The sequence below is a fragment of the Psammomys obesus genome, unplaced genomic scaffold (genome assembly GCF_907164565.1).
Source record: "Psammomys obesus unplaced genomic scaffold, mPsaObe1.curated_primary_1811, whole genome shotgun sequence".
NCBI lineage: Eukaryota > Metazoa > Chordata > Mammalia > Rodentia > Muridae > Psammomys > Psammomys obesus.
This window is the reverse complement of record NW_026587216.1, coordinates 36,787,331-36,799,259: the sequence shown is the minus strand read 5'-3', so window position 1 is coordinate 36,799,259 and position 11,929 is coordinate 36,787,331. Positions and strand designations below refer to the sequence as shown.

Here is an 11,929-nt window from a genome sequence, read left to right as displayed (position 1 = left end):
AAGAAAGAAAGAAAGAAAGAAAGAAAGAAAGAAAGAAAGAAAGAAAGGAAGGAAGGAAGGAAGGAAGGAAGGAAGGAAGGAAGGAAGGAAGGACAAGACATACTATTTGGCAGTAAGATGGCTCAAGGGTTAAGATGAAAAGAGTATAGTACTCCTGAAGTAGACCCAGTACAAGAGTCTGGCAGCTCAAAACCACCGGCAGCTCCTGCTCCAGGGAGACCCCTTCTGGTCTCACAGGAGTGTGCATTCACATTTCTGTGGTACGTACAACAAACACACACACACACACACACACACACACACACACACACACACACCCTTTTGTTTATCTAAAAAAGAAATACTAAGCCAGAACTAATAAATATAGAGAAATAAAAAAAGAATTTCTAGTCTTTCTATAACATTTTAGTCTACAAAAGACCTAAAAGGACTTGGGAATACACCAACAAATGCATGCTTCCTGTTTTATTTTGCAAATTAAAAGTTATGAATTATTTTTTAAAATTAAAAGCAAACATACCTGAATTACTTTGTCTACCTTCAAATCTTCAAGGGATGGATAAAGAGACATTTTTGCAGGTGTTTTCTAAATTAAAAAAAAAAGTATATTTTTCAAATGTCATGGAAATGTATCATACAGTATGCAGAGCCAACAATATGCACATAAACACGCACAGCTGTTTAATACAGTAGACATGTAAGTTCAAAACCCAAAACAACGCAACTATTTAAGGCATATCATAGTTAACAGACATGAATAGTCACTACCAAACTGTCTCTCTGTTCCCATAGCTACCAAATTACAATAAAGGGAAGCTCCCTTCATTTCACCAGTTGTAAAATGAAGGAGGAGCAGCATGCGGCTTACGTTTAGCTGGAACAGTGCCCCTCCCCTAAAAACCCAGGGTCAGGAAATGACCTTTCACAAGACACATTATCTTCGAACAAGAGCCAAGAACAAATAATATGCAGTGTCAACATGTAAAACAACAGTGGGAAAATACTCATGCATATGGAAAAACTAACATAGGCCACCTGTTTTTTATCTGGAGAAAATATATGCAGGAAGGAAATTATTTCCTTCCCTTTTTAACATTTCTATAATGGTTAATTTTTTTAAAGCTACCTTAAATTGCTTTTTACAACAATGTAAAATAAAATTCTCTGAAATACAACATAAACATATTTAAATTTTGTTTAGCTATTATTTTGTTTACCTGAGACTTCCCCACTAGCCAAATAAAAGAGAATGTATCCTAATTGCTAAAGGGTTCGACAAATTACTGAGCCAGCTCCATTAACCTCCTACTTCCAAATCTATTTCTTGTTTCACCCTCTCCAAAAACAGAGGTGAACCTTTTAAACGCTGCTCTGCTACAAGACGATGATGCTGGGGGCTCAGAAAGGGCAGGCCGCCCCTCAGCCATGCTGGAGCTAGTACTATCTCAAACCAGGCTCCCGCAGAACTCGTTTCTCTAGCATTTTTTCTTACTTACTTACTTACTTACTTTATTTATTTATTTATTTATTTATTTCAGTTTATTCATTTTTTTCATTTTATCCCCCCATAAGCCCCTCCCTCCTCCCCTCCCGATCCCACCCTCCCTCCCCTTTCTGCATGCATGCCACTCCCCAAGTCCACTGATAGGGGAGGTTCTCCTCTCCTTTCTGATCTTAGTCTATCAGTTCTCATCAAAATTGGCTGCATTGTCCTCTACAGTGGCCTGGTAAGGCTGCTCCCCCCTCAGGGGGAGGTGATCAAAGAGCAGGCCAATCAGATTATGTCAGAGGCAGTCCCTCTTCCCATTACTATGTAACCCACTTGGACACTGAACTGCCATGGGCTACTAGCATTTTGCATCACAGGGAAAAGACTCAAGCTACTTAGCCCAGCTACACTGAGCAGAAAAGCAGCAGAAAGCCATCAAGCTCTCTCAGAAGGAGCAGTTCACCTTTCATAAGTTCCAAACTGTGACATAGAGTAAAAACTCACTGTAAGTTCTACCATGTCCACTAAGGAGCACCTCGCAAGGCCTGGAACAAAACTATCAACAGGCAATCGTTCCTGTTGTGCACTCTGTCAATCCCCAATCGTTTCTGTTGTGCACTCTGCCAATCCCAACAGTGGCTACTTATTAAAACAAAAGCCCCTCGAACACATATGAGAAGCCCCCTTTTGAGTTATTTGCCAAGGCTCTCCAAGAGACTTACAAAACAAACAACCTACTGCTACTGCCCTAGAGATGGAAGGTATTGTTGAAGACACCATGCATTACAGAAACAAGGTCCAGAGGAGACTACTGAGTTGAAACTTACCGGAATGCCTCCTTCCCAAAGGACCTGCCTCCACGGTACCAGAAGGCATCATGCAAGCTTCCAAAGGAGGAAGGCAACCAACAGCCCTACCTAGCTATGATGCCTATGAACCACATGAACCACTAAGCATGATAACACTAAGGGTGCAGTAGTGGCACACATGCCTTGATGGTAACCAACTGTTCTCTAATGGGGACTTTAAAACCTGCTCAACAAGAGGGAAAGCATACCCGGTACTAGAAGCCTAACCAATCACTCAGCGCTAGTGAAGTCATGGATACTAGAGAACCTACAACCACTACTTTACCAAACCAAGATAATTCTTAACTACATTAAGTATGTCCTTAGTAATGCAGTTTTCAACCCTCGTCAAGAAAACTTCTCTTTGCCAACAGATGAGACCAATACAGAAAACCATAACCAATCAAAATGTAGTGTTGTGAGATCCAATCCCAATGGATACATCCACAAAAACTCCTGCAAAGGCTTAGGGAACACTTCAGAACATGGAGTAGAAAGGCTGTAAGAGCCAGAAATCAGGGTGATTCCTCTAAGACTTTGTATTTTCATAATGACAAAAACTACACTCATAAAGTCTCACCAACATGACTGCCTAGACATGAGCTGTATAAGGACGATAACATACTTGTCAAATAGGACAGGAAAAGACGAGGCCTCAACCTTACACAGAGAAATACGGGCATATTAAAAAATGCTGGGAGTGGGAGAAAGTCTTCCCCAGGGAAGAGCAAACTAAATGGCTATTCAATACCAAATGGTCAGCTCTCAGAGCATACATACAAGTAACATACAGACTGAGTAGGTTATATTTAGAAATATATACATAAACACATGTACATATACACATAACAATGAAAAAAGAGGCATGATTTTGAGAAACAGCATGGAGCGTATATTGGAGGGCTTGGAGGGAGGAAGGGAAAGGGAGAAATGTTGTAATTACATTATAATCTCAAAAATAAAAAGTAAAATAACCCAGGCATGGTGGCACATGCCTTTAATCCCAGCACTCGGGAGGCAGACACAGGTGGATCTGAGTTTGAGGCCAGCCTGGCCTTCAGAGCAAGTTTCACAACAGCCAAGGCTACATGGGGGTGGGGTGAGGAGAGCAAACTAAAACTCTACCCTTACTAGATAGATTCTCCACAGGACCCTTTCCTGCTCATTAGCAAATCACCATTTATTCAATTGCACTAGAGGTACTAATTCTGTACATTAAACTTTATTAAAATGATGAGAGTTTCTGTCTTGGCTAGACAATAATTGACATTTCACTACTATTCACATACAGCAAAACAATCTTTTTAAAGAATTCATTTAGTATCAATATCAGCAGTACAATCATCCCACTTCTAATACTGGAATGCTATTATGCTCTCAAATGACACTTCAGGCCTCCTCCACTCCATCTACCCTCCAGCTTCAACAACTACACAAACACATTTTACCTCTGGATTTATCTACCGTGGGTATTAACTAGGATTATAGCATATACAGCCTTTGTCTGATTTCTTTCATACCATATGCTATTTTAAAGGCTCATCCGTGTTGTGGCATCTACTAGTATTTTTATCCTTTTAAGGCTGAATACATCACATTGACTAACTCACTTTAGGGTTAGTCATTCTCATCTGTACCTTAGGCCGTAAGGAATAATATTCTTGATTAATGCTAACAGTCTTCTGCATTATTGGTAAATAATATACACACTTTAGAAGTTTCTACATAAAGATATGCCTTTTATTCTTGTGATATACAGCTAAGAATATCAATATGGTAACTCTACATTTAACTTTTTTGTAAACTATCAAACTGTTTCTAAAAGGATTAGAGTATTTTTATACTCTCAGAATTCTAATTTCTCCATTTCCTCACTGCTACAGTCTGTGTGGTGCTGATAACAACCATGCTTTCATGTGCTCTGGCTACTTACAGACCTTATTACATCTACATCTTCTGTCTATAAACAAATGCCTACTCAAATGCATCGCCCGTTTATTTAACTGAATTTTTAAAACATGGTAACAGTTTTACTTAAATTCTAGGTATTCAGTTCTGAATCCATTCAGATTTCAATCTCAATGCAACTGGCCTGTAACATTCCCAGCCTGTGTGTTGTGAGTCCACCACAGGTCACATGACCCTTTCACAGGAGTCACATATTAAGTATCCTGCATATGAGATATTTACATTACGATTTATAAAACAAAAATGCCTCTAACCTGTAAGCCCCACTTGCCCAGGGACAGATAACTTCCTGGAATGCTCACGGCTGCTGTTCATAACAAGGCGCCTGGTTTCACTTTTGTAAACAGGTTGGTGGCCCCAGCTGCACAGGATGTACCTGATCACATACAGGCAGCAAGTGATAAGGATGTATGCCTGCCCCCATTGGATGAAGGCGGGAAGCATGGAGTCTTGTGAGCTCTGCCTTTATAAGCACCTAACTAACATAACTCACAGCCATTCTATGGGAGCCTCTGGTATAGACCTGGCCAGTGTCCATCGTCCTGGACAGGATTTAATAAAGCATGTTTCAATTTGGCTTCAAGAATTGTGGTAGTGGTCTTACTCTCTCCCAGTGGGATTAACAAACTATAGTCTATAGCAGCTTTATGGCCTATAAATCAAGTGCTTCAGTAATTTGACAGAACTAGTGAAAGCTGAACAAAACACTCCTTAGACCTTCCCAGTTTATTATAAAGCATACAAATGAGGGAGGGGTCAGGACAGGAATGGCTAGCTCATCTTCTCATACAGCTATTAGAAAGACTCTCCCAACCCTGTGCTCTTCACTGCAAAGAAATACCCTCTGCATTCTGATAGGATGCTGTCTTGTTTTAAGCCAATCACTGACTGCAGTTGGGTCCTGTTTTGTTTTGTTTTTTCCATCTAAAAAATTAACTGAGTAGTTTTCTTCTTGGTGAACAAAAAGTATACTCAACCTTTGCTTACAGTATTCCTCCTTCAAGCCTCTGAACTTTGATCTACTTCTTAGCTTAAGCTAAATTACCCCTTCTTTCTGGTCCCTTCCCTCTAAGAATCAGCTGACTTTTCTAACTAGGATTTGAGTTTGCCACTCTCCCTCCTGCTGGTTTTCCTCAGTGTTCTCACCTGGTTTCTTCTTGGTATAAAAGCCAGACAGTCTTTTTTTGACCTACACCAAATGAGATGTTGTCTTAGCTAGGGTTTTACTGTTGTGAAGAGACACCATAACCACAGCAACTCTTATAAATGCATATTTTGGTTTTGTTATTCTTTTGTTTGTCTATTTTTGTTTTTCGAGACAGGTGTTCTGTGTAGCCTTGGCTGTCCTGGAGCTTGCTCTGTAGAACAGGCTGACTGTGAACTTGGAGATCCACCTAAAGGCAGATTTAGTTGGGGCTAGTTTTCAGTTTCAAAAGTTTAGTTCATTATCATCACGGTGGGGGCATGACAGCAGACAAACATGGTGCAGGAGGAGCTGAGAGTCCTACATCTGGATCTGAGAGCAGCAAGAGACTGTATACCACACCTGGTGTAGCCTGAGCGCAGGAGACCTCAAAGCCCCCTTACAGTGAAGCGCTTCCTCAAACAAGGCCACACCTCCTAATAGTGGTCCTCCCCATGGGGTAAGCGTTTGTCCTCCCTATGGGGTAAGCGTTCAAACACTTGAGTTTATGGGGCCACACCTATTCAAACCACCACAAATGTTCACCGATCTTATGAACATGGTACCTTCTGCTCTTAACAATTTTCCTTTAAAATAAGACACTTCTAACCTGAATCAACTCAACAGTCTAGAAGCCAGCACAGGACAGCTACTGCAGCCCCTTCCCTCAGCAATCCTAGCCTTCCCACCCACCAACAGGCCCTCCCCAAGCAGCCCCAGGTTCCCAGCTCTACATAAAACTCCCCCCACAGCTGACAAGAGCAAGAAAGGAAACAGGCACAAGAGCCTCCTCAGAGAGAACTGGGCCTTCAGTGACCTCTTTTGCAGGATAGAGAATGGCTCCAGCCTCTCTGCATCCCCTACTTTTTAGCTTTACGTAAGAATTAGTGCTCCAAAAGTCCAACAAAATCACACAGGCTCAGTATTTGTCACTGTAGGGGGATGAAATCACAGGAATTTATCTTTTATACCACAACTGGAAGAACAAATGGATCCCTTTCAAGTAGAGGCAGGTCACTTAATTGCTATTTCCACAGCAAAGTCAACCGTTAAACCACCCTCTGTGACCTGTACTGCATCCCATGTACTGAGATTGAATCTAGTGTTCAGATTACAGGATACACAACAGTTACCTGAGCCACAAGTTGTTGCTTGGCTTTTCTCCATCCCTAGTCACAAGGGCAGAGGGAAAGCCTCTGCACTAAGTCTCTGATCTGATTCCAAGTATCAAAGTATTCAGCTCTTTCTACAGAACCATGAAATGACCCTTGACTGGACCTTTACAATGACCAATGGAATTTATGAGAATTTTGAAAATGTTATGCTAGTAAAGAGTTCTCATTTTAATCCTTTCCAATTCCTATTAAGCTATCATGTGCAGACTAAACCACATAATTCTGCTTGCAGGCCTTCCGTTGAGTAGTGATGGCATGATACAGTACTCAAAGCTCCCGGAATCAAACCAGCAACGTGAGAAGTCCTTGCCACATGTAGAGTCTGACTACAACCTTCCAGATCACAGAGCTCTGCACTGGTCTTACTCTGTGTAGAGAATCTATCAACAGTCAGCCCCGCAGTCAGGTTTGCCCCTAACCCACACGAGTGGAAACCACAACACTGTCATGTCTTTTAGAAAAAGCCCAATGCACCCATGGACTTTAGAAAAGTAACTCCCTCCGGGGGCGGGGCACACACCTGTAATCCCAGCACTCTGAGAGGCAGACTCAGGCAGATCTCTGTGAGTTTGAGGACAGCCTGGTCTACAAAGCAAGTCCTGGACAGCCAAGGCTACTCAGAGAAATCCTGTCTCCAAAAACCAAAACACACACAAAAAAGGAGGAGGAGAAGAAAAGAAGTAACTCCCAATAGTTTCTGTTAAGATTTTTTTCTAATGATTTGGGTAATACCAGAATCTCCTCAAAGTAAAAAGACAACAACAAGAACTACAAAAATGTTATCTGCAGATCTGTGGCCTTCTAGAAAGGATAAACAGTTTACTTTGGATAAACAGTGATGGTTTATTTCACTGCTGTGCTGTAGTTCTGAGTAATCCTATTATTTCTGTGAACAGCTTAGGCTTTTGTTTTTGTTTTTTGTTTTTATTTTAAACATAGATCAGAAAAAATCAGTGTCTGATTAAGTAACTTCTAGATTGTTAAGAATTTTCTATCTGTCCCTCCACACCCTCAGAGCACTTTAAGTTACTTCACTGGGCCTTTGACCCACAACTCAAATAAGGGAAGTGAAATTGTGGAAAAACCAGAGTTTTGTATTCTTGTTGTTGCTGCTGAGCATAAGAAGAAATCTAGAATTTTCCTCTTTCAGCCACAGTTGCAGAGAAGAAAACTAAAGGAGAAAGGTGATGAATGTGAGACCAGCTGGTGAATTCTAGGTTTAAAGTGAAGGACTTTATCATATACACTGTGAGGTTTTAGATGATATCCTTCTAACCAAAAGTCTTCAAATCTAAGAACCAGTGAATAAACAACGTATCTCTATTTAGTAGGAGAAACAAAATTCTTCAGTCAGTAGGGAGAACGTGGTCCTGCAGCATTTTTTTTTAAGAAGTCCCGACCACTCTCTAAGAGGACATAGTTTTTCACAACTTTTCTTTGTATTCCATTTTTACTGTGCATCATTTGTAGCGGACAACTGCAGACGATTATGTAGGAAAGATAGTCAGAAAGAACTAGTAATGTAGGCATTTAAAAAAAAGTCAACTGCACTCATTATTCTATTTAATGTTTATAAAATAAACAAAAATCTCTTTAAACAAGGAACAAAAATGGATACACTCCCTTACCATAACCCTAAGCCACTCAAGTTATCAAAGATACTACATTTGACCATGGAAATAAAAAATTAACAAACAGAACTGACAGAACCCACTGAGAGTTGAGATCTGGAATCAGTATTGTGTTTTGATGACCCAAGGGCACAAAAAAAACAAAAGCAATGATGTACTGGAACAAAGATATAGTTGAAATCTTCACAATGGCTAAAAAATAGGGCCACAGAGTTTAGCTGATGAGCAATTAGCTGAAGTCAAATAACGTGGCCCATTTCAGCTGTGCATAGTCAAACCCAGATACTCTGGAATGGTTTAGTTTTCCTGTATTGAATTCATTCTTAAAAACTTCTGGTAAAGTTCCACTGTGGAACTTTTCACTTTGGACAACTGTACATAAATAATCTAAAAGCAAAATAAGAAAAAGTGCTATGTTGAACTCAAATAATAAAATAACAAAGACCTTGGTTTCCAGTCTCCTGAGGGACAAAAGGCATTCCACGTAGTTCAGATATGTGTCAAAGAATATACCTGATTCGGTTCTAACAGACATTCCATGACCACTTGGAACACACACATACACTCACACAGCATCAGAGAATACACCTTGGTCAGGTCCTAAATCGTTTTCCAGAAGACTATTTGGCTTTGGCTAATCTTCAGATCAAGACCTGAGGCATTAGGAAAAAAAAAAAAAAAAAAAAAAAAAAAAAAGCTCCCTAAACTAAAACAAAATCCATGGGAAGACTCCGAGAACTGTTCTTTAAAAAAAAAAAAAGAAGAAAAAGAAAAAGAAAAAAATAGCTGGAAGCAGTGGCAACACCTATAATCCAGCACTTGAGGCAGAGGCAAGCAGATCTCGGGGAGTTGGAAGGCAGCCTGAGTTTAAAATTAAGAGTCCAGGACAGCCAAGGCTATGCTATACAAACCTTGTCTTGAAAAACCAAGTGTGGGGGGGGGGGGAGAGAGGGAGAGAGAGGGAGAGGGAGAGAGAAAGAGAGAGAGAGATAAAGAGCGCGCAAAAGAGTGCTGCACTTTAACAAATATCCCAGGGGATTCTGATGATCAGCCATTGAGAACTGCGGCCTTATGTATCATACATCATAAATAAAAAAATGTTATAGGGTCTGTCGAAAGGAAGCTAAAATGAGTCACCCTTTGGCACGGCTATATGAAGAGCTGTGGTGGTGTGACAGAATTCTCGAAACGGGCACAGGCCTTCAGCTTTGAAACATAAAGTTCTTCTGCTTCTCCATTAGAAGTGGGGTGCAGGAGGAGCCAGGCCCTGTATGCTAGTAGGGAGAGTAAGAAGGTAATGAAAGTTAACAGCGTTGTCTTGGGGCACCAGGGCCTGGTTTGCTGAGTTCTGTACGAGCAGCTCCAAGGAGCATGTGCTGCTTATCCTGGGCTCTTTTTCCCCAGGGAACTGCAGGAGTCCGTGGCCTGGTATGGAGAAAGCACAGTTCGAGGGTCTGGCCTAACAGTAGGAAGTGTACTCCAAGTACAGTGCTCTACTCCTCACCGTTCAAAAGTAGCAAAAATGTGGGCTGGAGAGACAGCTTGGCAGTTAAGAACACCTACAACAGCTGCACAGAATCCAAGTTCAGTTCTGGGTTCAGTTCCCAGCGCCAAGTTGGCAAAAGCTGTGTTCCAACTGCAGGGGGATCTGCTGCCTCTGGCCTCTGTCTTCCCTCTGCTACCCCAGCCCCTAAACTTAAAAAGACTAGCAAAATTAATGAAAGCCGACAATACACTTGCTCAAATATCTGCTACAGTTACTTATCGAGGACACAACAAGACCACCTCATGCCTTCAGTTGACATGCAGCTGCCAAGGGCAACAATATTTATTCACTGTGACCTTGACTGAAAACAACCAAACTTAGCCATATATATATATACACACACACACACACACACACACACACACACACACACACACACACACACATATACACACAGACACCGAAAGAGCTCCAAGATACAACTGAAAAGAACCATATAGTAGAAAAATGCCACTCAGTGTTAAACTGAAGGAAACACATTTACACGTCTGCCCACAGATATTATTACTGAGGGAGAACCTAAGACCCTTAAAACAATTGGCTTGACAGGAAAGATGGCTGGCTGGTGGACACAGCCAAAGCCTCTCTATCGCATACAAGGGAGATATGCTGAACACTTTTTAAGTGCTTACATTTTGAACCATGTGTTTACCTACAGGCTTAAGAACTAAAATTCTCAGATACTGTTGCAACATTTGGCAATTAATAAATACCAAAAGAACTACCACTAAATGTGTAAGTACTTTAAAGTGGACGGGTGTCTTTGACAGTCTCTTGATGTTTGCTACCTAAGAGAAAGACCCCATATCCGGCAAAAACGGGGGTGGGAGAGGGATTGGTGTATCCCACTCATTTTAAGGAACTGCTTAATTTAAAAAGGGCGTTTGTTAATCAGACTCTTCTTGTTCAAGATTTTCAAATCCTCTTTAATGGTTCCAGCACACAGCTAGAATCTGCTTCCAAAGTTAAGAAACTTCAACTATAATGGAGTGATTGTTTATTGAACCTTTTAGTCATCCCACTTCCGTATTTCCTGGCACAGACCATCTGGTCAGTCATACTTCTGTTCCACGTAAGTAAGACCCAGGAGTTCAAGGAACTAAGTTGCTAACAGGATGGAAAGGCACATTTTTCAGTGCGTCCTCAGCCTTAAATCAGGGAGGGGAATGCGCGTACAAATCTGTTTCACACACCACCTTTACGTTTAAGAAGCCAAGACAATCTAGTTAATTTGTTTTATTGAAAACAGCCGGCAGCTAATTTTCAACGCAAGTTTCGTTCCTAAACGCTGGTTCTCGGCACAACGCGTGCATGTTGGGAATTTCAAAGTCTACACTTTCTAAGTAATTTACCTGATTGGAAAAATAAAAAAAAAAAAAAATCGAAAACGAAAACCGCTGTGAGTCTCAAGACAGGACGGACACAACAGACGATCCCACCCACTCCTCGGCTCCCTGCACTGCACTTCTCAGACTGGAAACTTTGCACGTCCACCCGCCCCCCTCCGCCCTCCATCAGAAGGAAATCCTCCGCGGCGAGCTGAGTCACCCGACCTCCGGGGACAGTTCCCGGCGCACGCAGCCCGCGGCGCGGCCCCGCTCCTCCCCGCCCCCTCCGGGAGCGGCGGCTCAGCCGCTAACCGCGGCCGCCTCCGGGCCGGACCCGCGCCGCCGAGGACGCGCCCGAGGACGGCCCAGTGCGGCTGGGGGCCCGGCCAGGCGCCGCGGGCGGCCCGAGCCGAGCGCCCCACCGCCTCCCGGGAGCTCCCGGGGCCCGCGACCCCGCTCACCCGCTCCGACGACCGCGCCGCTCCCGCCGTCCGCTCCGGCACCCCACAAGCCAAACGCACGGCCCGCCCTGCCGCGCGTCATCGCCGCCTCCGCCTTCCGCCGCGCAGGCGCACGCGCGGGCGCCGTCCCCATGACAACGCGGCTGCGGGCCGCCCTCCGCCGAGCCGGCCCCGGACCCCGCTTCTTCCGCGCTGGCGTGGGAGCCCCCGCGGCGTTTACTAGCCTTTGTTCCCAGCGCGGATGCTCATTGGCTGTGGACGGCCACTCTCGGTTATTGCGCCCACCCACGCGCACACAAA

The 11,929-nt window shown here is 43.0% G+C and overlaps 1 protein-coding gene across 2 annotated transcripts in view; it reads right to left on the bottom strand.

The window, feature by feature from the left end:
- Sdcbp (syndecan binding protein) overlaps positions 1-11,722 on the bottom strand; it is a 28,065-nt gene extending 16,343 nt beyond the window's left edge. For both annotated transcript variants that reach the window (XM_055603329.1, XM_055603330.1), the window contains exons 1-2: positions 11,630-11,722; positions 521-586 (exon numbers count right to left, since the gene is read on the bottom strand). In XM_055603329.1, coding sequence (XP_055459304.1) covers positions 521-571 — 51 coding nt within the window. In that variant the 5' untranslated portion in view covers positions 572-586; positions 11,630-11,722. The remainder of the gene's footprint in view (positions 1-520; positions 587-11,629) is intronic.
- Positions 11,723-11,929: the final 207 nt, after the last annotated feature.